The 19,210-nt window shown below is 37.7% G+C and overlaps 1 protein-coding gene across 1 annotated transcript in view; it reads right to left on the reverse strand.

Annotated features, from left to right (window-relative positions):
• LOC101992329 (glutamate receptor ionotropic, delta-2) overlaps positions 1-19,210 on the reverse strand; it is a 344,620-nt gene that overhangs the window by 206,735 nt on the left and 118,675 nt on the right. The window contains exon 6 of the mRNA XM_013351292.2: positions 9,193-9,388. Coding sequence (XP_013206746.2) covers positions 9,193-9,388 — 196 coding nt within the window. The remainder of the gene's footprint in view (positions 1-9,192; positions 9,389-19,210) is intronic.

Raw genomic sequence — 19,210 nt, forward strand, 5'->3', positions numbered from 1 at the left:
AGTGCATGTTTTTGTTTGTTTGTTTGTTTGTTTTTGGATTTTCGAGATAGGGTTTCTCCGTAGCTTTTGGTTCCTGTCCTGGAACTAGCTCTTGTAGACCAGGCTGGCCTCGAACTCACAGAGATCCGCCTGCCTCTGCCTCCCGAGTGCTGGGATTATAGGCGTGCGCCACCACCGCCCGGCTGCGAAGTGCATATTAAAAGCACTTTTTACAGGGGAACAAGTAAACAAGCAGGACAGTCTGACATCTTCATTAGAAAATACTCATAGAGAATTATTTCAAAATGTTGAGGCTTCTCACCGTATATCATGATTTACATCCTTGTTTCTTTTCAGTCTCAGGGATAGAAGCGCAAACAGCCAATGGCTTAAAGACATATTTACAGAACCACTTATTTTTTTTTCCGTTCTTTGCAAAGTAAATGCCGTTCTGTAGAAATATTGGCTGCCAAAAGAAGTGTGTGCTGAAGTGCACACCGGGGCATGTGGATTTATAGTGGAACGTGACCAAGCGTCGTTTTCTGTCATTGCTCCCTGGCAGCAGAGGTGCAGACATGGGAATGGGCAGGATGATGAAAACATTCAGGATGAAAAGAAGACTGTGAAAGACAAAAGATTTCTTTATTATTCAAATAAAAAAAGAGCTGGGCCAGGTGCCACATGGTGGAACCCTGGTTAGCCAGGATGCTGGGGCAGGATTTCAAGTTCAAGATTTGCCTGGGTTACAGAGTGGTTCCAAGCCAGATCTTTTTTTTTTTAATCCTTTTTTAAATATAAAGGAGAGGGCTAGAGACACAGCTCAGTGAGAGAGTTTGCTACAGAATGGGAGTCCTTGGGTTCAATCTACAGTAACACAAAAGAAAAAGACACGTTACATTTATAAAACTGTAATAGAAATGAACAAAGTAAAAATTTGCCTACCAGTAGATGTGCAAAATATACCTTTAAAATGTTCAGTTTCACTAAAACAGTCAGAAAATGGAAGATTGAGGCAAAACACTATTCATTTATCATTTTGAGCAAATGAAAAACAAAATAGCTGTAATGTCTTTAAGTCTAAGTTTTGGGTAGGAAGTGAGAGGAGTGGGGTACTGGTAATTATTTGCAGTAGGGACTGGTATGTCTGTAGAGACCGTATTATATAGCTGTAAATATGCTAACGTGAGTGTGCTCCAACTTACAGCGCCAATTTTAGGAGCGCGCCTAGAAGAAAACTAACAGTTACACAAAAACGCATGTTCAGTATTACTGTTTTCCGGATAGAGTAAACTTCAATGCATTTAACAAGTTCATGGAATGTTGGGAAAGTAATGCAATGGTGTACAGGTCATATACTCTAACCTGAAACCTGTTTGTGATGTAGTAACTTAAAAAGGTCAAGGTTATTTAAAATAATCAAAATATGAGCCAGGGACCAGCAAGATGGCTCTGCAGTTAAAAGTGCGAGCCTGACAACCTGAGTTCACTCCCCAGGACCTACACCGTGAGGGTAGAGAAGCAACTCCAGCAAGTTTCCTCTGATCTTCATTCAAGAAGGGTGGCAGGTGGCATGCACTTTCCACAATGACACAAATAAATTAATAGAAGGAAAAGTATGACTCAAGCTAAAATCTTTAATGTGCACTTATTTACATATACTGTCTGATAACATGGACAAGAAAGTGAGAAAGCCACATGGCCCACTGTCAGTGGAGGCTGACCCTAGGGGTAAAGGAGATGAACAAAGTGAACTGATTTTACAATTCTAGTGGGATCGGAAGTTTAAATTTTCCAGCAAAATTTTTGAAGGCACATGGCATTTTCCAGTTTGCGGAAGTTTTAACTAAGAACTGAGCAAAGGGCGAACATTTAAAAATTCTTACTGTCTAGGAAGCTCTGAGCACAGTGAACTCATGACAAACTCAGAAGTGAAGGCTTCCTGGGCAAGTTTCCTGCTTGAGTTCGCAGGTGTGTGTTAAACCAGCACTAACCACGGGCCTCCCAGGAAGAAACCACCATTGTTGCACGAAGTGAGTGACTAGACACTATGGAACTGAAAGTGACTAATCAGAAGAACTTTAGATAAGGTTTACGTTCTGGCTGCAAAATCCAATTTTCAGTATGAAAAAAAAAAACAACCTTAAGACCACATATTCTGACAAGTTGTGTCATCTTTACACCCATAGGAAACATCATTATTTTGATCAAGATCCACTCCACACACCACATTTTTTTATTTTTATTTTTTTTGGTCTGAGCATCAAGAACTTGTAGCTGTGGCATGGTTTGTGTTCTCCAGACTCTGACTCACCCAAACCCCAGTTAAACTGCTAGTGAATACTTAAGACTTTCATAACTCTCGGTTTCTTCTTCTCCTGTTGAGTAGATATTAGAATCAACACTGATTTTTATTCAAAATATGCACAAGGTTATAATTAAAATAAGTTTCTAAAAAAAAAAAATAGAGATTGGCAACACCCGTCAAACACAAGGAATTGACTATACATCCGCAGAAATGAGAAATGGACCCGGACTCTCTCTCTCTCCCTTTGGTGTGAGGTTCCCCTCTTTCGCTGTGTGATAACTAACTCCTACAGACAAACTCTGATTTCTGGAGAGACAGAAAGTGAATCATATTGTTTAATGCAATCTTTTGACGAGAGGGCAAATGGTAACAGCTTTAAGCCCAGCATTATGACAGCCCAATGCTTGGCTTCTCATAGCCTAGAGCTGTTTAGTTTTATTTCCTCAAGTAGTGTTCACATTGATTCATTTTTTTATTTTTTTTTGAGTTGCAATATCTTTTATAGTAGGTACTAGCTTTTTTTAATCCCATAATTCTTTTTTTTCTTCGTAAATTATTTATTTATTTATTTATTTTTTTATTGAGAAAAGGAAAAAAAAATGTATCCACCTCCTCCCAGCCTCCCATTTCCCTCCCCCTCCTCCCAGGATAGCCATTTTTTTATTTTTTAACTCTGATTTTTTTTATTGATTTTTATTGAGCTCTACTTTTTTCTCTGCTCCCCTCCTTACCTTTCTCCTCCCCTCTTCAACCCTCCCACAAGGTCCCCATGATGATTCAGATTTTAAAGTTATACACCCAGTCAGTTATGCTATTCACTGAAACGCAGTTGATCTATCTTTCAGCTTCAGATTGATTACGTTTCCTCTACTTTGGCATTTCCACTCAGTGCCAAATGATATTACAGCACTGTAAGGGGAGGCAAAGTGGACCAACTGGAAAAGAGAATGTGGCTATCATGGATTAGAGGTACCTATGACCAGGATTAAGAATAAATACAACTGTACCGTGGTTGATATTTGTGTTGTACTCATGGCCTTTTTCACCCTTTGTACAACTTGGTCTGTATGTATTCTAGCATTAAAGTCTAGCATGTATTAGCCACCCACCGTCCTAGCCACCCCCGTCCAATTTGAGGTAGGAATACACTCTAGCATTGGCTGCTTATAGACCAAAGTTGGCCAGGCCGTGACTCTGATGTCTCTGTGGTCAGAGGTATCCACATCTCAATATGCCACTGGGAACATGCTCACCCCTCTGCATTCTTGGATCAACACCCCATCACTCCTTGTCTAGAGTCACAGTTATGTTTGGCTTCATTCACCAAATGCTCACCATCATGCCAAGCCCAAGGTTCCCAGAACCTTACTTATATATTATCCATATGATTATATGATTATACATATCCGCTAATTTTAGATAGCTCTCCAGATACTTCTACTGTGCTTTCAGGAGTTCCATCATCAGTGAAGTCCTTGTGTTTAGGGAGACTGTACAATTAACTGTCGTATGGAAATTCCTAAGGGAGAAACGTAAATGGTGCTGAAAGTGTTGGGAGAATGAGATCATCTTAGGCAAACCAAAATGGATGGCTCCCTGACCTATACCCCACATTTCCAGTTTGAAGACTTCTTCTACCTTCTTTTGCTCACTAGAACCTGCTTCTCCTCAGGGCACCGTGCTTCTGACTCTTGTCTCATTTGGTGCTCCTTTCCTTAGCTAGAATGTTCACACCATCGGGCTGGATCAGGAGCAGACAGCCTTTTCACCATTGCAGTACTCCTGGATGCCTGTCACTGACATCCTCTAGTCTTCGAGCTCCTGTTGCCAGACTGTACTAACTGCTTCTCATCAGCTCTACTTGGTTTTATCATGTGGTTTCCTGGCACTCTTCCATACCCAGCTCTCTGTGTATTTTTGGAGATAGACAACCTTTTCCAGTAACTGATTTCTCAGTCTCCTGACTTCCTTGTTACCAAGAGTGCTTTTCCTTTTATTTCAGGCAAGCACTTCCCCACCCTGTCATCTGTAAAAACAGCAGCATTCTTTATAATTTCACGTTCAAATATGTCCTCTCTGAGCCAGCCTCACACTATTTTAACTCTGTTATTCGAGCTCACATTCTGACCTATAACTGATTGTTCCTGCCATTCTTTTGGTGTCCTCAGTTTTCCTTTCTTATCACATTCATATGCAGATTAGAATCCATGAAAGCAATAATAATAATCACTTGTTTGTGCATAATCAACTCCATTGCCCCTATTGTTTTCTCTGATACTTACGTATGTAAGACCAGATCTGGAGAAATTTACCATGCCCGCTCTGTGTTTATAGTGGGGCAGCTGAACGGGACAGACCGAGAACCTTATTATGCCGATGCATTATATTAATAGTTGTGCCCACCATTGCAGAGGACTCTTCATCTGATCTAGGAAGTCTACTGACCTAATGTTTCTTCTGTTTTCCAGAATTACCACCCCTATTCCTTTTCCCCCAAATCTCTACACTAAGACAAAGACCTAAGCTATTGTTTATTCATATAAATAAAAACAGTTCTAAAGGAACTGTCTTCCTGCCACCACAGATAATAGAAATAGAGACCCAGCAGTTTCTCTATGGGCTTTTGGGAATTACCTATCTCATCTCCCATCTTCACCCACCAAAATAGTTTGATAGGTTTCAAAGACTGCTCAGTGTTGTAGTCTGCATTGTGTTTCAGTAGGGTGGAAGTTACTGTGGTGTTATTTTAGAACGTTGCCAAGTCCCAAGTGTGGGCTCCTTGCTTACATCCAGCTTCCACATGCCACATTAGTTGTTTTTTCCCCCAAGATGTCTTTGCCAAAATGTGACATCAGTCAGATTACATTTCTGTTCAAAAACTTCAAGTTTTTTATCTCTCACATGTGAAAGCCAAATCAGAATGTTCTAGATGATCTTGCATTAGTATGATGTAAACTCTACGATGTACAAGAATTATTCTCACATTTTGTAAGTCTAAGGTCCACCTTCAGAAGCCTTGGGTGGGGCTGAGAGTCAATGTTTATCATCAGCTCTCAGGTGGGGTTCTCATTGTTGCCCCAGAGGATCATGCTTTAAGGAGTAAGACATTGTAGTTTTCTCCACTTTACTTTTTGACTTTCTAACTCTCCACTCTTGTTGAAACTCTGGTCCAGATCCTGTAGGCTTATTTCACCAGGTCTTATTTTATGAATAGTCTACAAAAATCCAGGTATTGCCCACCTTGGAGCTTGGATTGACGGACTCTCTGTGTAAAGATATTTTGTCCAGGAATCCACCATTATTTCTCAATCTATCTCCTTCTTTTCATCAGCTTCTCTGTCTTCACATCCCAAATGCTTCAAGTTTTTATTCCAGGGTCTCCTTTACAGTGAAGCCTTGGTTGCCAAATCTAAGAGGTTAGGACAACCTGGCTGTCCATACTTCAAACCCTCCTCTATGGTTTTGCTTCTTTCTTTATCTTTTCACACTCCTGAACATACAATATGTTTCCTTGCTTGTTCGTTTTACTTTCTTTACTGTCTGCTCATTTGCTAGGAGGTTAACTCCAGAGAAGACTTCACTCCTCTCATCACCACTGAGACAACTGCCTGATTCACAGAAGGTACTCAAGAATAACCGCTAACCTCCTGAAAAAAAATCCAGTTACATTTCCCAGATCATACCTTTGGAATACTTATGATGAAATCCCCAAGAGGAACACTGCAATGCACTGGTTTCAGTTTAATTAGGATGGCTCAGCACACGTGACTGTCTTGCAAGAACACGAACTCTCAACTTACTGTGCGTTTGCGCAGATGTTTCTGGCACAATTGAACAAAAATACCTGAGGGGATCAGGTTAAGCCTTCCTGGAGGGGAAACTGGCAGCTCAATTAAGAACAAGTAGAACCCAAGACATTAATGAGAGCTATTCAGTGTTATAGACTGTGAGGACTGACCTTCCCAGGATTGTGGATTTCTCTGTGAAGCAGTTACTACAGATATGGATTTCTGTTAAAGATACAGCTGAAGAACTTTTTTTTCTTTTTTCTATTTCCTGCATCCACAAATTAGAAACCAGTGACGGAGAACAGGAAGCAGCTATGTGAGCTGTATAAGATCAAGTTTCTGGGCACAGAACCCATAGTCAGGCTTCGTGTCTTATAGGCCTGGATTTCCGAACCTTCAGTGAGCTTCGACAGATGAGGTTATTGTTCCATTGCTGATTTTGCTTTTTACTAAAACTTGCCTCAAACCTTACAAACTGAACCCAAATGCACTTTATTATTGCTTTCTATCCTGTGTCCAGTCAATTTTCAGCTGCCTCCAATTTGGTGAACAAAATCTACAAACACATTTTACACAGGCTTGCTTATTCATTGGGTCAGGGTTTGCTACCCTTCCATCAAAGGTAGAAGACACATCTCAGGGGTGGACTTATTTGCCTCAACTGATTGCCTGTCCTGATCAGTCAACTCTGAGGAAATAGAAATTCCTTCTACTTCTCAGACTGCACTTTCTTTTTCTTTTATCACATTACAATTATAAATTAAAGAAGGAAATAGTAAATGATACAGTTTTGTAGTTACAAATTCTTCATAAGTCCATTCTCTTGTTAATCTCTCAAGCTATCTTAAGAGATAGGTTCTGCTTCTGCTTGTATTATTTATTGAAACTTTACCTATATAATGGTATTTCATCTTTATTACTGATATATTTTTAGGCTTTTGAGTTGGGAACTTGCTATGTGCCCTAGGCTGATCTACAACTTAACAATCCTCTTGCTTCAGCTTCCCAAGTGCTGGGTTTATAGAAGAAAATCAACATACGTGGCCTGATTTAGTGTTAACAAAACCTGTATGAGCTAGGAATTCTTATCATAACGATGAAACTTTCAAGTCTCAGCAGGATTCTAACATATATGCTCCAATTTCAGAATTTATTTTAAAAATCGAACTACACTTAAGTCCAGGATGAGAGAGCTTCTCGGCTCGTGCCTCCACGGGGAGTATTTTCGTCAATGAGTGAGTAAAGTGAGATACCGAGGAAAAAAACGTGAGCTGTAGATCGCCTCTGCAACTTTCACCTTAACATCCTATTGAAAGTCTCATGGCATCTATCAGCATTGGAACCATGTTTTCTATCCCTCTCGCCTTCTTCACCAGATTCCAGCTCATGAGCCGAGTGACCTTTTCTCTAAAGCTGAACAAATCTCTACTTCCTATCTAGGGGCCTGGCACCCAGCTAGTATTTAGCAAATATTTGAAAAAGGATACACTGCTGCATGGGTGAACACATACGTTTGTTTTAAAATACTTTATTGAGATTATATATGTTTGATGAGAGAAAATGAGCTATCTTTGGGCAGCTTTCCCTACTGAACTGTAATACAAGTACAAAATAAGAATTTCTATTTATATTGATACTCAAAAATAGTATTTCTGTTTTTTCTGCAGTGAGGGGTTGAGTGAGGGCCTTACACTGAACACACAGTTGGGCATGAATGTACTCCTCCAGGCCTGCAAAGTTCACTTTTGGTGGTTGATAATACGAAAAAAAATTATTTCTTCAAATCCTTCAAATGAAAAGATTTAATTAGAAGCTCTAATTTACTTACATTCTGTAAGTACCTACATGATAAACCTAAAACATCCACCCTTTCTTCCTTCCCTCAGTAAACATGCTGAACTAGAGACTGGTTCACTCTGTACTCCTAGGTTCTTATTCTGATGATGCCATGCTAATTTTCCAGGAGCCTTTTGAGAAAGTCAAGAAAGTCATATTTCCAACCAGTGCTTTGGCCTTTAGAAACTGGATTTATATAATGAGGTCAAAGATATCAGAGGATTCACTGGCTAGAGCAAGATCATGCATTTCCTTCTTAGAGGCTACTGCTAACATGCTAAGAATATTCACTTTCTCGCAAAGAAGACAATGATGACAATGTGGCAATGGCAAAGATGATTTAGGTTGATCCCGAAGGGTGAGAAGCAGAGGAACTAAAATAATAAAACCCTCCTTTAGAGGAGCATTTGCCTTCTGTGCAGAAAGCTCAGACTCAGGATCAGACCTAGTCTGCTATGAAAGGTCATAGAGAAAAAGTGAAGGTGACTGTTGCTGCTATTGCTATCCATTCTGTTGTCATGGCTCTGACATGTTCATTTGTTCATTCCATGACCACCCAATGAATGCCAACAATTAGCTATTGGTCACAATTTTAACCAAATACTACACAGTTCTTTCATGGAGGCTTCTGAGATCTGAATTGTTTGTGTTTGTTTGTAAATAAACACATCCAGAATGAAGAATAGCTTTTAATGTTTTTTTTTAAACAAATGTGTAAAAGCCTCTCTAAGCCTTTTAAATATATCTACGTCTAAATGGCTGGTTATAGAAAAATAAGCAGATAAAGATTTTCACTTTGGAGAACAGAAACAGTCATTTGCAGGGACTGTATTTGTTAACAAGATTAAATTTTTCTTCCAAATAGTTTTAGATAATCACAGGTAAAGATAAAGCTTTAGTCTTCAGAACAAATGCTGTATAGAAAACACATTGAGCCATTTAAATGAATTGGATAACATGAATGGTATTTGGAAGGGACTTGGGAAAACATATTTAGTCATCATGTTTATAAGTCCCTAATCCTTTTCTGTAAAAAATAACATCATCAGTTTTTAGCTTTGGATTTCCAGGGAAAGTTATTGATGAGACATTACAGGGGACCTGGAATTTTCTCTCGGAGAACATTGAGCTGCCCTGAGATTTTCCTTAAAAACAATAAAATATAATTATTTAACTGAAAGTCCAATGTCATAATTTCAATGAAAGAGAAAGAAATAAATGTCGATTCAGTCACGACTGTGTTGAAAACAAGCTGGTGAAAACCATTCATGAAGTGCAGGGTACCTTTTGAATGCCTGCTTGGGACTCCAGAACGTTGTTCTCCGACCCATTGCTCCGGCTGATCATTCTCCACATCTGGGAATACATGCTGTCCCTCTCAAAAGGGTTCAGGCCCTTCATGCGGACATGCTGATAGACTGCAGAGTCCAGGACTGTGCCATACGGGATATCTGTTTGCTTAGAGAGATCCTGAAGAGACCTTGGTTACAGGGAGAGAAGGAAGACATAAGAAAGAATGCTCAATATGGTTAAGTAGAAATAAAACTGAAGGAACACAAGAGCCATTCATCCAAAGTCAGATACAAAACAATTTTTCTTAACTTGTGATTTCTTAACATTAAAATGCAATGTTTAAGGAGAACTGCTTTAAGTTACACATGGCAAATTATCAATAGAAACCATCGTTAGCAAAGTGAAGGTGAAGGTTTTGTTACTAATGCTTTTGTGTGTGCGGAGGCTTCATGAAGGAAAATTGAGCTATCTCATCAAAGTAGGGGCAAATTGTAGTGACAAATTTAGTTGTTTGTCAGTCTCCCTCTGTGAGAAGGCTTGAATGCTTTTATAACATAATTGTGTTTTACATAAACAACATTTTTGGGAGTCTAGTAAATACATAAAACCTAGTATTTGTGATATTCATTTCTGCATGAAAAATATGTAATGTCAAGCAAGTTACATATATTATCCACAGTGGAATATCGTACACTCATTACACTATTTCACCCAAGTTCCTGATGAGACGGTAAGGAGAATAAATGGGCAGTGTGACACAGCCAAGAGAAACAGAGACAGGATTCAGTACAGGGCAGGCGTCTGCTTGAAGATGCTGAAGCTTCTGTTTCCCTGGTTATAGTTTATCTAGGGTGTGTATGTCTCTCGCTTTCTCTGTCTGTCTGTTTCTGTCTCTGTCTCTGTCTCTGTCTCTCTCTCTCTCTCTGTGTGTGTGTGCGTGTGTATCTGTGTGCAGGAAAGAGAGAGGGAAAGAAAGAAGAAAACTGGGAAAGGAAAAGAGAAAGAGGGCAGGTAGAGGCAGGGAATAGAGAGACAACGACAGAGAAAAGACTGCTTTTGCTAAATCCAGACAGGACACATTTCATACTGAATATATTTTCAGTTTTTATGATAATACTCTAAAATTTCAAAACAACCCTTAAGCTAGAAATAGGATTTCTTTGTCTAAGATTATATGGTTTGTTTCTTTAAATTTATTTGTTTAAATTTTTTTTTTAAAAGAAAAATCTATTTGTGATGTACAGGTAAGATGGTAGGACAGAAACCAGGTAAATTCACTGGTTGATCACAGTTTGGGAACTATAGGGAATGAAAATGCTTAATCACCCTAGCTGATACTTCTCTCGACCCTGGTTTTGACTTCATCAACACTTGAAATCTCTTTACCCTGATTCCCGTCCTTTCATTGTGCCTTTCTAACAATGTATAACGGTTAGACATCTCACCCCTGCATATACCTCATCTCTCCTCTGAAATGGACTTCAGGAGCCAGATAGTGGCTGTCTTCTCAAATTAAGATATATGGTGAAACAGTCTGCTGTCCAGTCCAAGGTGCACCCCAAAATGCAGCTTGGTTTAATTGGACAATTGTGGGCTTGGTCTTCTACCATTGGACCAAACAACATTCTCTATATTCAGAAGACTGAAACAAAAATCCATCTTTTTTCCATAATATTCCACCACCATAGTGGTATCTTTCATCAGGCAAATGGAGACTTCTAACAGAAAATCTACAAAGGTGGATTGGTAAGGATTTTGTAGAAGGGGTTTCCAGTGACTGTTGCCATGGTCATTATTAGTGCCAAAACAGGAAAGATAAAGCTGTGCTTTTGAAAGTTACCATAAAATCTGAGTAGCATCTTGGGTACCACACAGTCACCAGCACTGTGGAAACACAGCAACTCGGATGGGGTAAAAACTTCATTTCAGCTGACCACTGCCTACAGAACAAAGTCAAGAAAACTCCATGTTCAAGAGGAGCTGGTAACCCACATAAGAACTATGGACCCTTTAAAAGCAACATAAGCATAGTCTAGGGACCAGTAGAGATCAGTCAAAGAGAAAAATTAAACATTCAGGCCACTGGACTCTCATTTTCTAAATTTTCCCTCACTTCTTCTCTGCTAGACAAAAAAATCAACAAAATGACAGGAAGAGACACCTTTCAAATATAAATTTAGTGTTGGCACAAAAATAGGCAGGTTGACCAATGGGTATTAATCCACACACCTATCTTACACCAATCAGTATGGCTAAGATAAAAAAACACCAATGATAGCTTATGCTTAAGAGGATGCAGAATAATGTAACAGTCCTCAACCACTCTGGAAATCAGTATGGCTGTTTCTCAGAAAATGAGAATCAACCTACCTCAAGACCCAGAAATACCACTCTTGGGCATATGTCTAAAAGATGTTCAATCAAACTAGAAGGACATTTGTACAACTATGTTCATAGAAACATTAATTGTAATAGCCAGAACCTGAAAACAACCTAGATGCCCCTCAACTGAAGAATGGATAAAGAAAATGTGGTACTTTTACATAATGGAGTACTATTCAGTGGTTAAAAAACATGACATCTTCAAATTTTCACAGAAATGATCAGAACTAGAAAAAGAAAACATTGTGAGTGAGGTAACCCAGACCCAGAAAGTATACAGTTACATCTGTATCACACCCTCCCAACAAGGCTTAGGGACTATTGAGGAGGAAGGGACAGAACACATGTTAGGTAGGACCAAAGTGAAACTATGTCTTCTAACAAGACAACACTGATTCAGTGATGATCTCATGATAGCTCTGCTTGCTTGCATAAGATTAGGCCAGTAAATGCTCTAGAATGAAGTAGAAAAGGGTTCATGAGTTATCACCCCTAAATGAGGAAATATGGACTGTTGATTTCTTCTTAGAGACTGAGAGAAAAAGTCAGTTTTCTTTAAGGGTGTGATTTCTGGTACTTTGGCCATGCTTCAGGGAATAGTCACTCCCCTAGGATTACAGACAGAAAGAGCACAAATTAGAGCCAAACGGTTATTTTAAAGAGAACACAAAATTGTGTGTGTAGGGTAGTAATGTGTGTCTGAGAGCAGTTAGAGATTGTAGGGATAGGAAGGTAAGGTGGATGTGAGAACAGTTAGTGGTTGTGGGTGAAAGTTTGAGATGAAAATGATTATAATATAATGTATGAAATTCTCAAAGAACTAATAAAGTATTTTTAGTTATTCACTTATTTATTCATTAAAACCTCAGTTTGTTTACATAATATAGTTTGATTGTATCCCTCAATCACTATCACTACCTCGCTCCAACTTTCCCTAGAGTTTTCTATCCAATCTTTCTTCTTCCGTTCCTCCTTTAGGTTTGACTGAGCTCTGTGGACTTTGTAACCTACAATACACACTGTACTCCATTGGGGTTCACTTAATTTGTTTGGGTACCCAACTTCAATGATTGATATTTAAGAAGTGATATATGTCTTTGGTATACTGTTCACAATTGATGCTGACATGTGTCAAACTTACAGACTCTGGAATGGGAAATGATGTTTGAAACATTATACAGTGTTATAAACAAGAATAAATGCCTAAGGCATTTGGTTCACAAGCATGGACCATAAATCTCATGTAATTCATACCTCTGACCTTTTGGTGTGTTTTTAAATGGAGTTAACTAATGATTTCCTGAACGTCCTTAAAGCTAATGCTAGCATTGAATGGAGTTCTTGGAGTTCTCCTATAGTTCACTTGTCTCCAGCATTCAGAAAATTGATTCAAACAAAAATTATGTATCCTGTTTATTATAAGAATACTTTAAATATAAATTTTTAGATTTCTGCTTTATAACATTCTTATAATATTTGTTTTTACTTTACATATATGTTGCACAGATGATAAATTTAAAAAGCACTGTTTCAGAACTTTCTTGAATGTCCTATAACTAATAAACTAAATTTACTCTTTGTAAGACAATAAACTAAAAATCCAATACAAGTAAATAGTTGAGGGCAAAAGAAAGATGGGAAAAAAAGAATGCCAGTAGGAGGGTACAGCTCAGAGCAATTGATTTCTGCAATGTAATATAATTGTCTTGGGGATACTATGACAATAGCACTTCTGTTTTAAGAAGGCCATTTACTTGATGTGGAATTCCCCTCTGTATGCTATGAATATGCTTTATTACCGCTGGTTAATAAAGAAGCTGCTTCAGCCAATAGCGAGGAAGAATATAGCCAGGCTTGAATAGATACATAGATAATGTAGGCAGAGTTAAGGGCATGCCATGTAGCTGCCAAAGGAGACAGATGCCAGAAGAAAATCTTATTTGGTAAGTCACAGCCTTTTGGCATAACAAAGATTACTAGAAATAAGTTAATTTAAGATGTAAGAGTTAGTTAACAAGAAGCTTAAGCTAATAGACCAAGCAATGTTATAATTAATAGGGTTTCTGTGTGTGTCTGGTCTTTTATTTGGGTCTGGCAGACTAAAAACAAAAGAGCAGTCTCCTCCTACAAAATGGCACAGCAATGTGGGGCCATTACGTCCACATAAAACCTGAGAAGAAATTCTAGACACAAAAGAACAGAGTTAAGCACAGCTTCCTGGTAGCAGCATTTTTCTCAGGTGGGCTCTGTTTGCTAGAGGCAAGCAGAGTTGGGGCTCCTTTAAGAGAAGTCTTTCTGACTCAGTTATAGTAGCAAAACCTGAGAAAACTTCTCTAAGAGCCTGTTTCCTGGTTCATGCTGGTAGCACAAAACTCTTACTCTTTCGAGAGGTCCTGCACTTAAATGGGGTTTGGGAGCATCTTGCAACTAATTGCTTACTGGTGACATAGATGCATGTGTCCCTGGAACTGGGGCAGTGAGCATAGCTCACAGAGGCAGTGAACATGCCTCTGACATGTTGAACTGGGCAGAGCAAACAGACAGGGCCACAGAGTTGGTCCTAGCCACACCCACTTAATAGGTTAAAAAAAAGCGCTCCTGGTCAAAAAATGATTACACATACACAATAAAGACAGACTCAGATGAAAAAAACCTCTGAATGGGTCCCACTGTTGGATCAATGTACATAGATTTGGGAGAGAGAAGAAAAAAAGAGTATAGATAGTTATAAAAATAAGTAAATGGTTTTAAAAAATAAAACAAAGCCTAAAGGATGGTAAAAGTAATATGAAAGAGTGCAGATTATCATAGATTGAAAAAGTAACGAAAAATAAGTCATGTAAAAGTGTAATATACACAAAGAGTCAAGATTATATATATTATTGTATTTTATTTGAATTTTTTGACTGTGAATTAGCTCAGTACAGAGAGACACTTCATTGTACAGGTTGCTAAGCTTAACTAACATGTGTATTTTAAAGGTATCTTGGCTTAAAAATTTGAATCTAAGGATATGCTACTTTAGAAAAGAGGTCCTGCTTTTGTTTCCACAGAAGATGTGAACCGGTGGATTCCTTCCAGGTTAATGTGGTTTAATGGAACATGACCCTTCAAAAGGTCTCTGTGAACTGCAAAAACTACTTTGCCCAACAAACATCAGGAAGCAGTTTGGAGAACACTATGCCCAAATTCCCAAAATGATTGTTTATTTCTTTTTCATTTAAAGAGGGATATTTTATTGAGATGAATACTTTGCATTGGTATGGATCTTGGTTCATTGATATATAAAATTTAAGGCTGATTTTTGTTATACTGTATATATGTATTTATGCTCTTGTTTAAGGTATTATATTTATACAGTTTATATAAAATGTAACATATTATTAAAATTACATTTTTAATTAATAATCATTTATAATAGTCAATCTAATAATCATGTTAGTTAGATTTTGTAGATATACAGTAATATATATCAGTGAGATAGAATCTTCAACACTTTTAAAGATACAAAATATGGCATTTAAAATGTTTTAAGAACTTAGACTTTTCTGAATAATGAGATATGTCTGTTTCTGCCAGCACAAATTACTTCAAGAGGAAGATGGGCATGGAAGAGGCTCCTTATGGAGTTTGCTAGTCATTTGGGCAAGAAACTGCTCTTTCCTGAACTGCTTGATGGTATGCTGTATGAACTGGAATACAGGACCCACAGAAAATGACTGCTGAAATAAACTTGCTGAATGAAGGTGAGGCAGTCCTTCAGGGTTTCTGCTTCATAGAAGAAGCTGGCAGATATTCTGCAGGACACAGAAGAAAGCAAATGATACTTAAAATTTTTCGCTTCATGGAAAACTCTGCCAGATACTATGGGACTGTAGGCTGAAGATGAATGCCTCAATGATACAGAAGAACTTTGGGTGACTGTCCAGGCAGCGAGATGTCTCTGTCAATTCTCGAGTTTTTAAGGTTGCTTAAAATGCACTTCTTGTTTAGTTAGGTAATATATTCTTTTGGGGTCTTTGAAGAGTTTAAGTTTGATAGTTATAGTTTTCTTTAGTTATGATAAAAGATAAATTAGGTATGCAACTTTAGACTCACAAAGACAAAGACAAGGATAGTATATTTTCTTTAATTTTTCCAGATACAAATAGACTAAATATTGTAATTGTAATTCTTGCTTGAACCTGTTTTGGCATATGTAATTTTACTATGTTAAAGTTAAAACCTTCCTTTTTATTTATACAAAAAGGGGAGATGATGTTGGATTCCCCTCTGTATGCTATGGATATGTTTTATTACTATTGATTAATAAAGAAATTGCTTTGGCCAATAGCAGGGCAGAATATAGAAAGGATGGAGGAGATATATAGAGAGAGTAGGCAGAGTGAGCTTTGTAGCTGCCAGAAAAGAATCTTACCTTGTGATACAAGATTAATAGAAATGGGTTAATTTAAGATGTAAGGGTTAGTTAATAAAAAGCTAGAGCTAATAGGCCAAACAATGTTGTAATAATTAATATAGTTTCTGTGTTATTATGTGTGTCTGGATGGGAAAGAAAAGAGCAGTCTCCTTTTACGTTTACTCATGTCAATAATGGGAGTAAAGCTGTATTAAAATATACTTCCCATTTGTAGTTGAGGGTACCCTAAAGTATCAAGGGTACAAGGAAGGACGAAGCAAATATATCTGTATAGCTAAAACAGAAGAAGTCATTCATCAAACTTTTATAAATAAAAACCAGGTAGTTGCTCACAGCTTTCCAGGAGCCTGAAGGTCTCTGGATGGAGACAACATAAATGGTGGCTCCCTAGAACCCCCACCAGTACAGAATGGTCACGTGCTGATGCTCAGCAGAGCTGTGGTCACTCTTGATTTTCATTATCGGGGCCTTCAGTTTGAATGCAATGTGCTCATAATCAAATACCACATCTAAGTGTAGAAACACTTTCCTAAATAGTCCCACTAATACAAAATTGCTTGATAAATTAATGTTTCCTTTTAGTCTTCCATGAAAAGAGAATTTAAATAAAATGCTGACATATTTTATCATTAATATAATCAAGTTCTGTGATATAAATTCACTTTAGATATTAGCTTTAAAACATGAATATAGTTATACTACAAAAAGTTTAAAGAAATGGCTTTGTACACAATAAATTTGTAAAGGAATATTTTAATATATTGCCTATATAAAGTTATTAATATAAGAAGAGAGACACCTTATTTCCACCATTCTTTAAGTTTCAAATAGCAGAGCATTTCATAAGTTAGAACAAAGGTATGTTTGTGTTCTCTCCTTCTGATATCAAGTTTAGCATATACATTTTCCTTGAGAAATGACTGCAATAAAAATGACAGCTTCTCTGATTCAGCATTGTTCTATTATAACACATCAAGATAATACCAAAGGAGATAAAAATTTAGTGATTGCAGTGGAGTGAAGAGAACACAGATAGCTTATCATGGGATTATAGGCTGGCTGAGTAGCCACCATAGACAGAAATGCCTATTGTAAATGGCTTTTAAAAATGTAACATGAGCTTTGAGTATGAACAGCAGAGATGAGTCCCTGAAAGAGAATAAGTTATTATATAAGCTGAAATCCTCATACTATTATATCTAAAACCCAAAAGCTGGGGGAAATATATATATATATCTTACCTTGTGATACAAGAAAACTATATATATATATATACCTACATTATATAATATATTTAAATATATTACATCTTTATTATATAATATTTATATTATCTATAAACAAATATATAATATATTTATATGTATATATATTAAAAATATATACCTGAGTCAATGTTTCAAAACACAAAACAGTCTCAGCATCACTCAATATAAATTAATTCCCATTGGCTAAGGATTCTCTCTACCACCCTTACTCTCTCTCCCTCCTTGGCCTCTGTAGGCAATATTTCCAAAGCCATAGAAAGAATGGTGAAACAGTATTTCAGAGAAAACTGTGATTATACTTTCCTCTATAAAACTCACATGCTCACACAATATTAAGTCTGATGCCCCTTCTCCTTGTGCCCTAATTCATTCACACAGACTTAAAACAGTGGTGTGCATCTGTAGTTAGAGAATGCTAAGAAAAAGAAAAGAAAAGAAATGAAAAGAAACAGAATGAAAAGGAAAGCAGAAAATAGTTTTGTTGCTAATTGATCTATTCAGAACAGCTCACCATCATTCTTTATAACTCCCCTACCGATCTCCTATCAGACTACCATTAATATTAAGAGAAGATAGGTAAGTTTTATTTAGCTATTTAACATGCATGTTTCATATATTCTATGTATTCAGGACAGTTCTGAGAAAATAAATTTTAATTATTTGAATGGATCCAGGATAACACAAATTCCTTCCGTGAGAAGGATGAGCACTAAAAATCCCTTTAAACATCTAAAATTAATTCTGATACAGGCAACAACTTGATACCAGAAACAACAGAGAGTAACTGCTGTGCCATTTAAGCAGAAAAGTAGATTTGGAGCTGCATGTGCAGATGCCCCATGGGCCTCCGTCTCCTAATGAATAAAGCAGAGGAGCACAGCTGCCTCCTGAGTGAGGCCAGAGTCCAAGCTGGCTATGGTTCTTGTGGGAGGAGGGATGGCAGCGTTGCTCCTCTCTAGAGTGCCCTATTGTACATTGTGGGAGGAATTTCTTTCTGCGGATTTGTTTCCTAGCACAGAGATAAGCTGGCTTTTTACTGAAGAACAGATTCAGGCATCTGGGTAGAAAGAAGTAATGTCGGATTTCTCCCCTAAATTCAATTCTGAATGAGTGAGTACTCTTCAATGTCTCCACAGCAAATTCCGGGAAAGTCCTATGACTTGACATTAACAAAATCATGTCACAATAGATACAGTGCTGAATGGTTTTATTTCTAAAATGCAAGACTGTTAACTATTTATTTACAATTTATTGCCCTGTTCCTTTGCAGAGAGCTTTTACTTACATTTTCACATGATTTCCTTTAGAGTACAGATGTTGCCTACATAAACATTTCTAGCAATGTCCTTCTGACTATCTCCATCTTCTTCTTGACTAAAAAGAGGCTGTTTGTGTGGAATATGCACCAACAATCAATAGGTAGAACCTGCCAGCCTGGCTGTGGGGAATTGTAAGTCAAATCCCATTTTGTATGGAATGGAATAAGTCAGCTCAAGTTTCTGCATAAGAAGGAATATTTCTTCAGGGCAGGGAGAGAGATGAAACATGCCTAATAGGATTGGCACTAGAAACTTCAGGCAAAGAGCAGACAGCGGGAAAAGACAAATATTGTCTAAGACACTTATCCCCCAGCCCATCACAGGCTTCCATGTCCATACTCTCTGAGTTTCCTCTTCTGGATTACACTGTGACAGTTGGAAAGGTTCACCAGTGACCCATAGAGAACCTACCCGCCCTTCACCCACTGCTGCCCATTGGCTACAGCAGCGAAGAGGTCTGATGCTTAAAGCTCAGAAGTAGACTTTCCAGATTGTAAAATGACCCAAATTTCAAAAGGAAGAATCTCAATAGAAGTGTGTTACTCATATCCAAGAAGGAAGCAAAAACCTTTAACGATAAGACTATCCTGATGATGTTTGGAAAATGAGCTTGAGGAGGT

Source organism: Microtus ochrogaster, linkage group LG3 (assembly GCF_000317375.1).
Source record: "Microtus ochrogaster isolate Prairie Vole_2 linkage group LG3, MicOch1.0, whole genome shotgun sequence".
Lineage (NCBI taxonomy): Eukaryota > Metazoa > Chordata > Mammalia > Rodentia > Cricetidae > Microtus > Microtus ochrogaster.